General features: G+C 31.9%; 3 protein-coding genes across 4 annotated transcripts; 2 read left to right on the top strand and 1 right to left on the bottom strand.

The window, feature by feature from the left end:
• Positions 1 to 2,777: 2,777 nt before the first annotated feature.
• Positions 2,778 to 4,080, top strand: LOC107959369 (zinc finger A20 and AN1 domain-containing stress-associated protein 3). The gene is made up of 2 exons (XM_016895414.2): positions 2,778 to 3,091; positions 3,192 to 4,080. Exon 2 carries the CDS (start codon positions 3,215 to 3,217, stop codon positions 3,701 to 3,703), a length of 489 nt encoding a protein of 162 aa, XP_016750903.2. The 5' UTR covers positions 2,778 to 3,091; positions 3,192 to 3,214; the 3' UTR covers positions 3,704 to 4,080.
• Positions 4,081 to 5,009: 929 nt separating this feature from the next.
• Positions 5,010 to 7,351, top strand: LOC107959368 (beta-1,6-galactosyltransferase GALT29A). Its single transcript, XM_016895413.2, has one exon. It carries the CDS (start codon positions 5,656 to 5,658, stop codon positions 7,003 to 7,005), a length of 1,350 nt encoding a protein of 449 aa, XP_016750902.1. The 5' UTR covers positions 5,010 to 5,655; the 3' UTR covers positions 7,006 to 7,351.
• Positions 7,352 to 7,842: 491 nt separating this feature from the next.
• On the bottom strand, positions 7,843 to 12,653 carry LOC107959367 (protein ADP-ribosyltransferase PARP3). 2 transcript variants are annotated; one of them, XM_016895412.2, is made up of 19 exons: positions 12,302 to 12,653; positions 12,091 to 12,212; positions 11,699 to 11,997; positions 11,419 to 11,614; positions 11,216 to 11,329; positions 11,055 to 11,112; positions 10,883 to 10,952; positions 10,547 to 10,721; positions 10,322 to 10,455; positions 9,992 to 10,229; positions 9,762 to 9,889; positions 9,611 to 9,687; positions 9,366 to 9,526; positions 9,080 to 9,289; positions 8,879 to 8,981; positions 8,696 to 8,778; positions 8,472 to 8,615; positions 8,194 to 8,376; positions 7,843 to 8,117 (listed from the first exon to the last, which is right to left on the bottom strand). In XM_016895412.2, the coding sequence occupies exons 2-19, from the start codon at positions 12,094 to 12,096 to the stop codon at positions 8,049 to 8,051; spliced, it is 2,448 nt and encodes an 815-aa protein (XP_016750901.1). In that variant the 5' UTR covers positions 12,097 to 12,212; positions 12,302 to 12,653; the 3' UTR covers positions 7,843 to 8,048. The 2 variants fall into 2 exon arrangements, with proteins under 2 accessions (XP_016750901.1, XP_016750900.1); XM_016895411.2 differs by having other exon boundaries at positions 11,055 to 11,148; positions 12,302 to 12,627.
• Positions 12,654 to 14,393: the final 1,740 nt, after the last annotated feature.

Raw genomic sequence — 14,393 nt, 5'->3', positions numbered from 1 at the left:
CCCCAAAATTATTGCTTGCATAATTGCAGTTGTATTGAAAATCTTAAAGCTTAAGGGTTAGTGGTTCTTTTTTTTTTTTTCATTTAGAGGTACGTGTTGATACTCTGGAAACTGTTCTTGTAAAGGATTTAGCCAATCCTGATATTTCTTGCTGACCAAGATAGAGGCGGATCGGATGTTTATGAGTCGTCCATTCATGTTGTTTTGTTCATATGATTAAAATTTTAGTTCTTGTATTATTTGAAATATTTATATATATACATAGTTTTTTATTTTATTTTATGAGTTATTGATAGAATGATAAATTTGAAGTTTTAAAAATTTTGATATTTTAAATTTGAGATATATAATTTTTTATAAGATTTTTTTTTCATTTTACAAATTATGTTATGGGATTTGTAATTATTTTTCTAATTATATTATTTTCAATATTTATATTTTTTGGGTGCAATAAACATTATATAAATACAGAATTTTATATTAAATTTATTTTAATTAGTTAATTAATTTAATTAATTTAAATTATCTTTCCATTTAATTTGATTTGTTAGTTATTAAATTGGTTGCAATGATTCTATGGTTGTATTTTGAAGAGGTGTAAGCGTTGGACACCACTGCATCCAAACACGTGTCTGGAGGAGAAATGGGAATTTTATTTCTAAAATTAGAAAAGTTGCACTTGTTCTTTGCTAGTTCCTTTGTCTATTCTAAAAATATAAATATAAATATAATATAGAAAAATATTTAAAATATATAATAAAATAATGGTTAGCATTTGATAAGTAATGTATTTTTTATTTTACAAGTAATTTTAGAATGTGTTTTTTAATATTTATTTTTTAAATATTTTATTTTGATAAAAACACTTATTAATTTTTAATTTCTTATGAAATCTAAAAAATCTTATTGACAATATATCAAATATTTTCCTCATAAAATAATTTATAACTTATAAGTGTTTAATATTTTAAAACTCGATTTATTTTAATTATATTAAATAATCTCTATAATAAAGTTTTAAGATTAAATTAGTCTCTCTTTCTTTTATACATAATTTAAAACTATCTATTAGTTTTTTTATATACAAAATCTAGATTTATTTATAGTCTCTCTCAATTCATAATCTCTTTCAATTCTCAAATAAGAATATAAATGTATTTCAGCACATTTAAATTCACTTTTTTTGTACTAATAATCAATCGAGCTAAAACTTAGTTGGCATAAAGTAGTCTTTTTATTATGAAAAATAATTTAATTACTATGTATATATTTAAAATTAAAGTAAATAAGAAAAATTCTAAAAAAAAAGCAATGAGATTAGATATTAAAAAATTATCATTTTTGTATAAAAAATATTATTTGATACACAATAGTATAATTTTTTAATTTCATAAGTAGATAAAAAAATATTAACTTGTCCTTAGTTGATATTTTAAAACTAAACTAAGTATGAATAAAATAAATAGTAATTTCTTAATTTTATTTATAAATTTTAAAAGTTAATTTAATGTAAGAATTAATCATGTAATTTAACCAACAAAACTTATTATATCGAGCGGATGAAAATAGGTATTAACTAAGATTGAATTTTGAAACTTTAAATATCATTTTATTCTAATAAGATCAATCTCATATAATAGGCACCTATAATTATATAAAGAAGCATATGTTAAATTTAAATTTTAATGCTTACATTTTTCTTTATCAATTTAGCCTTAAATATTTTTTTAGGTTAAAATTGATCATTAATTTTAAAAAGGAAAAACGTCTTTTAACAAAAAAAATGTTAATAAAAATATTATTTTTTCAACAATGTTTACGTGGTAACTCGCCTAGTAATTCATATGTATTTCATGCTGATATGATATTATTTGTTTTATTACGTCATGTCAACAAGTAATTGAAAATTGATAAAAAAAATTTAAAAAAAACCTTACAAGTTCAAAAAATATAAAAAGTTCGTAAAAAAAATAAAGTATACATGTATTGTCATGTGGACTACCATCTTTAAAATTTTGACGTTTTACTCAGTATTTTCTTTACAAAAAAATAACAATTTGACCATTTTTAAAAATTAATCATTAAATTCAAACTTTTTTAAAAGGTTAAGGGGAGACTTGTCCAATGGCTAAGTAGCTCGCCCAACTCGGTAGGCATGGTACAACTTGATTCGAACTTGAACAAGATTTTTTTGCACATCAGGTTGACCCGAATTAAATTCAATTTAAATATATAAAATATTAATCAAAGTTTTTTTTATAATTTAATATTTTTTAATAGTAGAACAGAATTTTGGAGTGGGTCTACTCCAAAACAGGTATGATTTTGAAAGATTGTTGAAATTGATTCCCGACCGGTTTAATACATGAATATCTCTTATTGAAGGGTAATTTAACTAAAAAATAATAACTATTAACAAAAAAAAAAATGATATCATATAAGAAAAATTAGAATAACAATTACAGACATACTGTACTCGTAAAAACTACAACGGTTTAAGAATTATCAGTTGTCATTATCATAACAATTATGAGAAAAAGGGACCCCACTTCCACGGCAACGTTTCGTCATGATTTTCGATTCTGCCGTCCTAACTTTGGTCAAAATTGGAGTTTTAACTTAACTCTCAATTTAAAACAACAATATTAATAAAAAGCCAAACATTTAAACAACAAAAACAAACCTAAAGGGCAGATTTAACGTAGCTTAACGGCTAAGTAGTATATATTATTATATTTATATAATCTATATATAAAGTAGCCTGAGAAGCCCATAGCCACTCGAAATTGTGGCTATTTTAGTTAATATTTTTATTTGGTAAAATTCAATTTACACCGTTTATTTAAGGACGCGTAGTATTTATTTTATTTATTAGACCCAAAATAAAGAAGCCCCAAGAGAAAAGAAAAAGGAGGTGTGTGGAATCTTCAAAGAAGACCAGGAGGAAGAATCCTTCCCTTTTTTCTTTTTTTCCCCAGAAAGAGCGATTCCTTTCCCTTCCCTTCTAGTTCCTCGTTTACTTTTTCTTCTTCTTTCCCTTCTGATTATAATAAGATTTGGGTTTCGTTATCCTCTGAAACTCTCGTCTCTGGTAAATTTTCCCTCGATTTTTTTTCGGGTTTATTTTTCTTTGTCATGAATCTATGGCTTTTTATTTGATTTCTGTTAAACGGGTTTTTTTTTCTTTATAGGTTTGAAAGGAGATTGAAAAAATATGGCTGAAGAACATAGATGTCAAGCACCACAGTTATGTGCCAACAACTGTGGATTTTTCGGAAGCCCGACGACTCAAAATCTCTGCTCTAAATGTTATCGCGATCTTCAACTTAAAGAACAACAATCTTCCTCTGCCAAACAAGCCTTTAATCACACTTTCGTTCCTTCGTCGTCTTCATTGCCATCGTCATCATCGGCCCGATCTTCGTTTTCGGCATCCTTGCCGGTGGAGGATGAACCATCGGCGGGAACGAAGGAAACGAAGGTGGTGGAGGGGGAGGAAGTTCAGGTTACGCCAAACAGATGCTTGAGTTGCAAGAAACGCGTGGGGCTCACGGGGTTCAAGTGCAGGTGCGGGATGGTTTTTTGTGGGATCCATAGGTACCCTGAACAACATGCTTGTACTTTTGATTTCAAAGGGATGGGAAAACAACAAATCGCCAAAGCTAATCCTCTTGTTAAGGGTGAGAAGCTTCAAAAAATATAAATAAAATTGACTGAAGGAAAAAAAAAGGGGGGGATGGGTTCTTTCTGATTGTGTCTGTCAAATTTAAGAATCTGGGTCATCGGAAAACTGATGAAATTTAGATTGATGATGGGATCTAGCCGGTCGATGGCCGGGCAAGCAGTAGGAAGTGTTTTAGATGGTTGTCGTTGTTGCCTATAAATGGTATATTTCTCGTTTTCTTAAATTATATCGTCAATGTTGGTTTTCCATTGAGTCGTCTGTTTGTGGTGTTACAAGGGATTAATCCTTTAATTCCACAAATTTAGAAAGAAAATAAGGAAATTAATTCTATGTCGAGATAAAATGCAGATCCAATATTTCGCAATTCAAATACACAGAGTGTTTATTTTTCTCAAGTCTGGATTCAGTTATTGTTGTAAAAAAAAATTATATAATAAGATTTATAAAATGAAAATTTTAATATAAAAAATATATTCAATAATTTTTTATCAAAGATTTATTCAATAATCTAATCATAAACAATTGGTTAATATGGTAAGGTAATATCAATAATTTTTTATTAGTCTTAAGTTAAAGTGGTAAAGATTTGAATTTTAGTTATATAAAAAGTAAAAATTATTATATTAATATTTGTGGGTAAATTAATTTTAATTTAATTTAATGTGAAATTATATATATAAATTTGAATTTAGTGTAGTTATATATGTTAAATTTTGAATACAATTTAAATATATATTTAAAATTTTAATTTTATTTTAATCATACAAATTAAAAAAAAATTAATTTAATTTTATATTAAATAAATATAATTATTTACATGTGTAATATATAAACATAAAATGATATTATATTAATAGTTGTATTAATAATTTAAAAAAATTAAAATTAAATCAAAATTTCATGAATAAATTATATAAAAAGTTTTATTATCTAATATAGATTGTATAATAAAACATTTATTTTTTGCTGTCCGTAATTATTTTGATTAAATGTTATTTTGTTAAATATTAATGTCAATTAAATTAAAATTTGATTGAGATAATAAATTTAGAGAAGTTGTGATATAGCACTGATTTAATTAATGTAATGTGAATCGAAAACTAGAATAATCAATTTTAATTAGATAATACATATATTTATTATTATATAAAATCTGGTTTTTAACTTTTAATTAAATCTTGATAGACTATTTTATAATTAAATTAAACTTTTTTTAATCTAATATCTGTATTTTCTTCGTTAGATGTAATATTGGTATTTAAAAAAATTTATATTTTAGTGTTTAAAAGTATATTTTTTTTCAAAAATAAAACTTAAAATATTAATTTTTTTCTCGCTTTTTTTTACAACACTAACTAATAAGAACTTGGTAGTGTATTTTTTTTTGAGTAAAATAAGATGGAAATTTTTTTATTAAAAGATCCAGATATCCAAATAGAAAAAGAGGAATAGTTTGAACAGCAATTCTGTAATTAAACCTTCATATAAAATTGGAATGAATTTAATGAACCTGATTTAACTGATGTTTAACTAATCAAATATGAGTCGGGTCGGGTAAGTTAGTTGCAACCCGCAAACACAATGCTTTCTAAATGGGCTAAGAAGAGAAGCAGAAGATTTTCCCCTCACCTAACCTTTGCTTTTTTATTCCACAAAAACATCTAATCCACTGTCTGCAATTTCTTAAAACTTTGCCCTTTCTTCTTTTGTCTTATAAATTCCTTTGCTTAATAACAAAATTATCTCATATTGGAATAATGGATTTCAAGTTATCTAACAATGCACCCTTCCTATTTTAGCTTTCATCTGCAAATTGCATTTCACTTTGTTGTGAGATTTCCCACTTCAAGATTTCATCTTTCCCTCTTTCTGTTTCTGGTTTTATTCAAAAATAAGAAATTATTTGTTCTTTCATGAGGTAGATCTGATATTTTTTCTTCGTTTCCTGTAAAACCCAATCCTGAGATGAGATGGTTTCTTTTTTGTGCTTAAACCCCTCTTCTCTATTTGGGATGCCAAAATCTACTGAACCTGAAGATGGATCTGAATCTGATACAGATTTATTCAGGATCCGTACTTTTTTCTTATTTTGGCCATACCTCGCAAACCCCATTTATCGTCCCGCCAATGTGATTCTTCTCATGAAGAGGTCGTTCAGACCCTTGATAAGCATTCTAATGCTTGTTGCATTGACCGCAACCTTAAGCTGTCGGATTGCCAGTCCCCGTCGCGGTGTCTTTACTGTTTCAGCTGAGTTGGAGTCAACCACGGTCCTTAGCCAACCCCCACAAATCCAAATTTTTAACTCCACTTTGCTCAAGTTTGCATCTATTGATATAGGTGAAGCAAAATCCAAGCTTGAAATAAAGCAGCTGCTGGAAAGGGACTTTCCTAGTCAAGGAAGGCAAAGGAACTTTGCAACTTCGAGGAGCTTCAGTCATCATGATGCCAAATCCAAAAATTCTAATGGATTACCGGTATTACTCAGGTCCCCAAAATTTTATCGGTATTGGTTAGATTTTAGGAGGAATTTACAGCTTTGGGCAAGAAAAAAGACGTTCCAGTCTGAGATCATGATGGATTTAGTTAGCTTAGTGAAGACCCCTATTGATAGACACAATGGCTTGATGAGTTCAGCTAGAAAGTATAAATCTTGTGCTGTTGTGGGGAACAGTGGGATATTGCTGAACCGTGATTATGGGGAACTGATTGATGGTCATGAGATTGTGATTAGACTGAATAATGCTAGAACTGAGAAGTTTGAAGAGAATGTGGGATCAAAAACAAGCATTTCCTTTGTAAATAGCAATATACTGCATCTTTGTGCTAGGAGGGAAGGTTGCTTTTGTCATCCTTATGGAAGGAATGTTCCTATGATTATGTACATTTGTCAACCAGTTCATTTCATGGACTATACAGTCTGCAATTCGTCTCACAAGGCACCTTTGTTGATTACAGATCCTCGTTTTGATGTGTTATGTGCTAGGATTGTGAAGTATTATTCGGCTAAACGATTTGTGGAGGAGACCAGGAAGGCATTGGGAGAATGGGCTTCTACACATGATGGTTCTATGTTTCATTACTCCTCTGGGATGCAAGCTGTTATGCTGGCATTGGGAATTTGTGACAAAGTCAGTATATTTGGCTTTGGCAAATCAACTTCTGCAAAGCATCACTACCATACTAATCAGAAGTCTGAGCTCCGGTTACATGACTACAAAGCGGAGTATGCATTCTACCATGATCTGGTGAAGAATCCACAGGCAATACCCTTCATTTCGGATAGGTTCAGGTTCCCACCTGTGGTAATCTATCTATGATTTCGGCTGTGGTAATCTTATCTCTGATTTCGCCTGAATATGCATTGTATCACGACCAAGTAAAGCATCCGTTTTCAAGGGTCCATCCTGCGATTGTTTCTTGCTGATTCGAATCCATTTTTATTTTGTACTTGTTCTTTGGTCAAAGATTAAATTGTTGTATTCATGTTGTATCTGTAGTTATCCACAAAAGAGCACAAATGATGAAGATCTTTGCTTCATATTCCGGCCTTAAACTATCGAAGGTAGGTTGGGGTCATTTCAAGTGTAAAAATGGAACTGAAAATGTGAAGCTTTGAATTCTTCATTTGCTTTTTGTTTAAACTGATTTTCCCCCATTTTGAAAGTTTTCGTTTCCGGAGCATATATCTATGTAGAAAAAATTCACCTTGAATCACTTCATACATTTATATTTGTCTATGTTATAAATAGGAGTCTCTTAAACATACCTTCCTTGAGATAATCACACTTTCTTTTTGTTGCATATAATGAGTGATAGCAGGTAATTAATGTCGAGAAGTAACATCTGATTTTTAGGATTTTTTAGCATGATTTTCTATCTACTTCGCTTTCAAGACAACTCTGTCCTTTTATCTGCTCTATAGAACTAACCCTATATTGCTTGCTGCTTCCCATCTACTATCAGACCACATTTGCTTCTTGTTTGTACGATTTTGTCGGATCCTTGTTATTATAAGACCGGCAAAGTAAATGCAACAAAAAAAAAAAAGAAAAGGTTTTGATGTCTAGAGGGGATTTAAACTTGAATTGTAAGCAATCATCTGTTTCTTGATTGTAGGCACAAAAGTGGTTTAACTGTGAAAACAGATTCAAATATAGGGGAAGTTTTTACTGTATCTTTATCTGCCTCTTATCATCAGAGATGTTTGAGATGATTATGTACAACAAAAGACATGAACATCCCTTTACATGACCACGTCCCCCCATACTTCAACAACCATCTTCCCCACCATCCCATATTCCAAAAGTCCAGTGAAACTATACAAAAACGATCAGAAAACCCTATCTCGAATTCCCCTCCTTCAATCCTGGGCGTCCATCACTGTATCCTTTTCTTCAAACTTCACTCCGACCAAGAACCTCATGCTCACCTGTTGTCAGGAAAACATAATTTTAGCGGGGTTCCAAACAGTTTTTACTGATAAAAAAGAATCTCCCGAGACACACCTGTTTGGGATCATAGACTGTGTATTCATTATACTCGAGAGGGCTATCCTGGTGTTCTGAGGGGATCAAACGGCCACAAGGGACTTTGATATCATCTTTCCAATCTATATATTCTGATTCATCTGGTTTCTTTCTCCCCAGTCCCTTCACACACACTTTCTTCTCTTCCAATGGCTTAGTATCCTGTGTTGTTTAGTGAGGGTTAACAAATTCAGGATTTCATGACTAAAGTAGTAATGGAATGAAGTGGAATCAGAAACATAGAATGGGAGTTATACCTCCGGTGGGTTCTTGAGCTCCATAATTTCTTCACCTTGTGAAAACACAGCGAGAACCAAGAACCCTTCAGGCCTGTCTACAGCAGTGAAGCCATACCTGGCAGCTTCTGCTGCAGCATCAGAACAAACTATGCCCTTCCCGAACTGTCACAGAAACTTGGAGTTTCAATCGTGTGAATAGCATTTAAACCTAAATATCAGGAGAAACCGGCTGTTCATTTTACCATATATCCTGGAACTGATAGAGAACAGCTTGCTGGCAGGAAGCCTTTATGCAAATGCCTTAACAGGTTCGAGCTCCGAGTACCTGGAAGAATACATCAAATGAGAGCATGATCACTCACTCAGAGACTTACTGAAGAGAACTTTCGGAAGGATAAGAGGATTGAAGGCCAGGCTTTCCTTACCGCACCACAGGAGTCTCTTGTTTGGCAGCTTTTTTACTTCATCAAACGAGGGGCCTTCCTTAGTTTCCACATTGAAGATGTTCTCAACTGAGATCCCATATTCCTGACCAAAATTTTACAACTATATAAGGCTTTGCTAGCGGGTAAAAATGAAAAATCAAATTTGAGCTAAAATATGCAAATCCTGAGGATGTGACTTACAATGTCTGCAAGCTTGACAGGTTCATAAGTTTTTTCCACATAATTGAGGATCATCTTGTAGTCCTCGGAATCTTTATCCAGTGGAGAAATTGAGCATCCTATTTTCTTGTATCTATCAGACAATGGGTCATCAAGAGTATCATCACCCATATGTCCAATCATATGGGATGCCACAACAATGTCTCGAACACACTCGAATGATGCTGCAGCCTACAAAATTCAAGCCCTGGTTTAGTAATAAGTCTTAAAAAAGGGCTGGTATTTAGGTTGAACTACGAGGTTCTACATGATCTGCAAGCTCTTGATAGTCCCTGAAGATGAAGGGCCTGGAAGAATGCATCAGAGTGAACCATCTTTGGCTAAAGTCTGACCAAACTGCCTCTGCTTTAGGTCCAGATTCTTTCATTGATTTCACTTTTTCTATAAACTCTTGTAGAACCTCTTCACCTGGTTTAATTCATGACATTATAGATATGGAAGTATATAAAAAGAAAAAAGAAAAAGATGAAGAGCAAAATAATGGGCTCTTACATCTTTCCAAATGAACATTAGAGAGCATCCCCATTGGTAAATCAGGGGCATCTAAATCCATCTCCATCAGCGCATACCTGTCCAGCGTGGCCGATTAACTCAGATATTGGTAAAGAACACAGATTAATGGCCATAGTTGAAAGAAGCATACTTGTAAATCTCCTGACTGCAAAGAACCTTCATGAAATTCGCAACCATCGGTTCAAGTTTACAATGTGCTGCTGCAACACCTAGCTGTCGCAGGCCAAGTCCTCCACATCTCACATCAACCCCATCATCCTTATCAATACAGGGAAACTGATTAGGAACAAAAATCATGTGAAAAGAAAAAAAAATACTCCAATACAATTGGAGAGGAACAAGATTTTTTTTTTTTTTTACCATGTCTATGGGATAAAATTTCAGTGGCTTCTTCTGAAACTTCTTCTCCCTTTCCCATGGCTCAAATTCGTTTCCTGTTACTTCCTCAAACAGCCTAACAAACTCCTCCACAGCACCATCTACGTCCTTCCATTCCTCGAGCCGCTCCTGGGCATTAGGATCATCCCCTACTCTCCCTTTCTTGTAGTACAAGTGGAGGTTACTATCTGGTACTTTGACCAGTTGCATAATGCAATACCTATACAAATGAAACTTGGAAATCAGTAACTGCAATAGAGCTACTGATTGGTAGTATCAATCCAGACTCGATAAAAGAACTCATTGGATTACTCATTAATGGCTCCTCCTTGGTCGCAAAGCGAAAAGACACAGTTGTATAATATCCCATCTTCCTCAAATATTTGGCCACCTTGCTCTTGCAATCTGGTATCCTTGTAGACTCCTCTTTTTCCATACAACTTGAGCTGCAAGCAATTAAATCACGGAAAAACAATTTATTTGGTTTGATCTTTTTTTTTTAAAGTATCCTCAAATTTCTTAGAGGAAAGGGCATACTTCAGCTGAAAGTGATTCGATTGCATGTTCTTCAGGAACTTGTTTATCCCATGGAATTCCTTTGCCATCAACAGCAAGATCTGTAACTATGTCATAAGCTTCTAATGGCTGTGCTTCTTGCTTCTCAATGCTGTCAAGTAACCAAGCTTCACTCACCACTCGTACCCCTCTTTCCCTGAAATGTTCCATCCATAGCCATTTAACTAAAGACTTCAATGCCTAAAATCTTCTCAGCTAATAGAATGTCAGATTTTTGTGCCATTAAAAAGAGCTTCTTACATATAAGAGAGGATCAACTGAGTATCAAGATATGTCTATGTATTTATGTCTACTCACATTGCTTCTACCAGTTTGGATGAGCCCCCACGCTCTCGTTCAGCAGGAGAAGCAACCAAGCAAGTTACACCTGCCCCCAGAGTTTTACAAAAGCATTTTATCAAAGCAATAAACAAGAGAACAAGAGAAGGAACCATAAGATCTGAAACTCTGCAATGATGTAAACAACTACCAATGACTGAGTTGGAGACTGTCCCTCCATGTTTCTCTATCTTGGTTTTCCAGTATTGCTGCATCAGAAGAGTTGCAACATGAAGGGTCTTAGCCCATTCAGTCAAAGAACAAAGACTATAAGGTTCAGCAATATATAGAACTGAAGACATTTTCACATACATGTGTGCGACTAAGCCGGCCCATCAGGGAAATCATCATTCCCAAGAAAGGTTTGTCAGTGACCCCTACATATCGGTGAGGCCGGAGTTTTGGATCCTCGTACTTCTTTACCAACTATAGGAAGAAAAAAAAGATAAAGCTTAGTAGACTTGGACTAAAATTTGTATAATAGAAACCAAGGAGAATCATTCAGTAAAATTTACTTCAGCAACAGGTGAATTCAGGACAGAATCAGGCAATTTGAATGGTTCTTGCTTCCTTGCTGGACTTCTTGTTTTGTATACACAAGAGGACCACTCACTGTAAGTTCCCTTGCATGAATAGCGGTTGCCATCAAACTCCAAATCCCCATTGCAGATTTGGCACTTCTCCAATGGTCCATAGAACAGCATATCGAGGCTGCCAATAGGAATGCATGTGATTTGATTGCTGAAACTGTTCGCATGTAATGAAAGCAAAAACAGTGATAGAATAGAGACTAACCATTTGATGACAACAGAAGCATCAGAACCAGATGAATCCTGGCCATTAGCTTCAAGGATTTCCCTCATTTGTGCAACAGATAAGTGCTCCCTCACAGATTTACAAAACTCCTCAAACTCTTTAGCCACCTCAGTTGTAGTTTTTCCATTATGTTGATCATTATCAGCCTCCACCTTGGGTTTCTTTGGAGATTCATTTCCTTCATTGCTTTTCAACTGGTCTGCTTTCTGCTTTCTTGTCATGATTTTCTCTTCATCACCAGTTCCGTGTGCATGAGAATGAGACCTCTTTTCATGAAGCTTCACAAATTTTTAGAAGAAAAACAAAAAAGGTTAAAACATCTATTAGACCTATCATTATGACACTTCAAAACAATAAAATCTGCTACAAACCTTCATGATTTTCCTTCCTTTTTACCCTCAATACCAAAGCTACAGATTCTAAACAAAGACGAGTGAAGATTCAAATGTGAAAGAAACTAGAGGCTTAGCAACGGCAGCCTGTATGGGTTTTCCTACAAAACATGAGAAGCAAAATCCATTAATTTGGCACTCTTTTCTAAGACTAGGAAGTCTTGTACTATATAATGACACAATGACATACATGGAATTCTTGCAAGTCTCTAAGATGTTCTGTCTTCCCCAGAACAAAACATCTGTTTTCATGCAAAGGATATCAAGCCACGTGTCTAAATGGGTATTTTTCACAGCCTAAACCGTCGACAGGTGGTAGTCCAATACTCTAATCTTTACATGATTCAACAAGTACTTTCTGGCTTTTGCTTCATTCTCTTTATTACATGCAATAACTGATGTATACAGTCTAATCGTTTCAGATCCAATGTTTTTTGCCTTGTACTACTTGGCACCTCCTAATCTTCCTGGACTGACACCTGGAATTTGAGAGCTGGGAGACCCAAAATGCTACATCTAGGTTTCAACCTTCTTACCTGATTCATTCTTAACCTGCAATATGGATACAGACATAAAAGAGGCCTCAGATTTATGTCCCAAATAATTAAAATTCAACATATATAGGAAAACAAATTTTCTTGGAATTGTGTTTATTGAACTCTCCTTAGTTCTGCAATATAATGAATATGAAGCCATTGATTTTGCAGACTTGTAACTAAACAGAATTAGATACAATGGAAAACTTTGGTGGTTCCAATGAACTTGGGGGCCCTCGATATTAGATTTCTACGCTGAACTACAACATTATACATACAATTAAGATAAGAATCGAAGAATGATTATAAAGGAAGGTAAAAATATTATGAAAAAAAATTACATTTTGCTCTTATCCCTAAAAAAAATAGATAATTAGTTCCTATATCTTATATTGAAAAATAAATTTATCATTTTATTAAAAATTTTATTCATTTTTACGATTTAAAACAGGTTTTTGTATGTTAATAGGAGGTACACATTACATGTTACATGTAATAGTATAGTTATTATATCAATCATGCTAATTTTTAACTGTATAAAATTTTAAAAGAAATGACAAATTTATCCTTTAGTCTAATTTTTAAAGATTAATTTAATTACTTTTTAATAGAAAGATCAAAATACAATCTTATTCTTAATATATAAACTTTCATAATATTTTTTATTGATAATAAAAAATGTATTTAAACTTTAAAATAAATTTAAAAAACATCTATAATTATATATAAAAAGAGAAAACGTAAGTTTTAGATATAAGACCTCGAGCTTTTGACACCTGTCTTTTTCTCTTTTATTATGGCATGTGGACGATGGGGTGAAGGAAGAAAGAGAAGGAAAAAAAGGGAAATAAAGAAAGAAAGAAAATTTATTTGTGTTATTTTTAAGGATAAAATATTTCATAGGTTTATTTTATATATTTGTGTTATTTATCTTGTCTTTAAATAATGCATTAACTATTTAATGTTATGTTTAATCTACTATCGTGATTTAATTTAAAGAAAAATTATGTGTACGTGTTCTTTAATCTATAATTATTTAATTTTTAATTATTTAAATAATTCTTCTTAGTAATTGAAATTTAGAGAAAATATTATATTACTTAATTAATTTAATTTTAATGTTATAATTTTTGCATTCATTAACATCAAATCATGTTTTGATTTCATCTATTATATTTTTGTCAATTTCAATTTATCTCAAACTGCATAACGTTTCACTATAAATTTAGCCATCAGGCCATGCCATTTTTTTTTACTTAAGTACTTAGAATTTTTTGTCAAATATAAAAATTAAAATATCAAATTCATCTCATTTTACCTTACATATAAAATGTCAATAAAAACCTGTCACATGACATGTTTTTATTATTTGGTATTTTGTTGTTGAATAAAATAAAAAAAAATATTTATATAATATAATATATTATTTAATTTAGTTTTAATTATTTGCCTAAAATATAAAACATATTTAAATAGTTGTTATTAAATATAACTAAGGAAATCTAGTAAACACTTTAAAATCTCAACTTTTATCTTTATTGCTAAAGCTTCTATTGAACACATTTCCCTATTGCTTTACTTGTTTCCCACCGTACTTTTATTGAAGGAATTGATTAATAATAATGTTGTTTTGGGATAATGTGAAGTCATTTCAAGAAGACAACACGTTCCGCCGTTCTCTCTTTCTCTCGCTCAATCCTTTTTCTCCCTTTAATTTTTAGCCTTTTACATCATTTAAGAGCCATT

Source organism: Gossypium hirsutum, chromosome A05 (genome assembly GCF_007990345.1).
Source record: "Gossypium hirsutum isolate 1008001.06 chromosome A05, Gossypium_hirsutum_v2.1, whole genome shotgun sequence".
Taxonomy (NCBI): Eukaryota; Viridiplantae; Streptophyta; class Magnoliopsida; order Malvales; family Malvaceae; genus Gossypium; species Gossypium hirsutum.
Note: the sequence above shows the minus strand (reverse complement) of the source record. Positions and strands in the feature narration are given on the sequence as shown.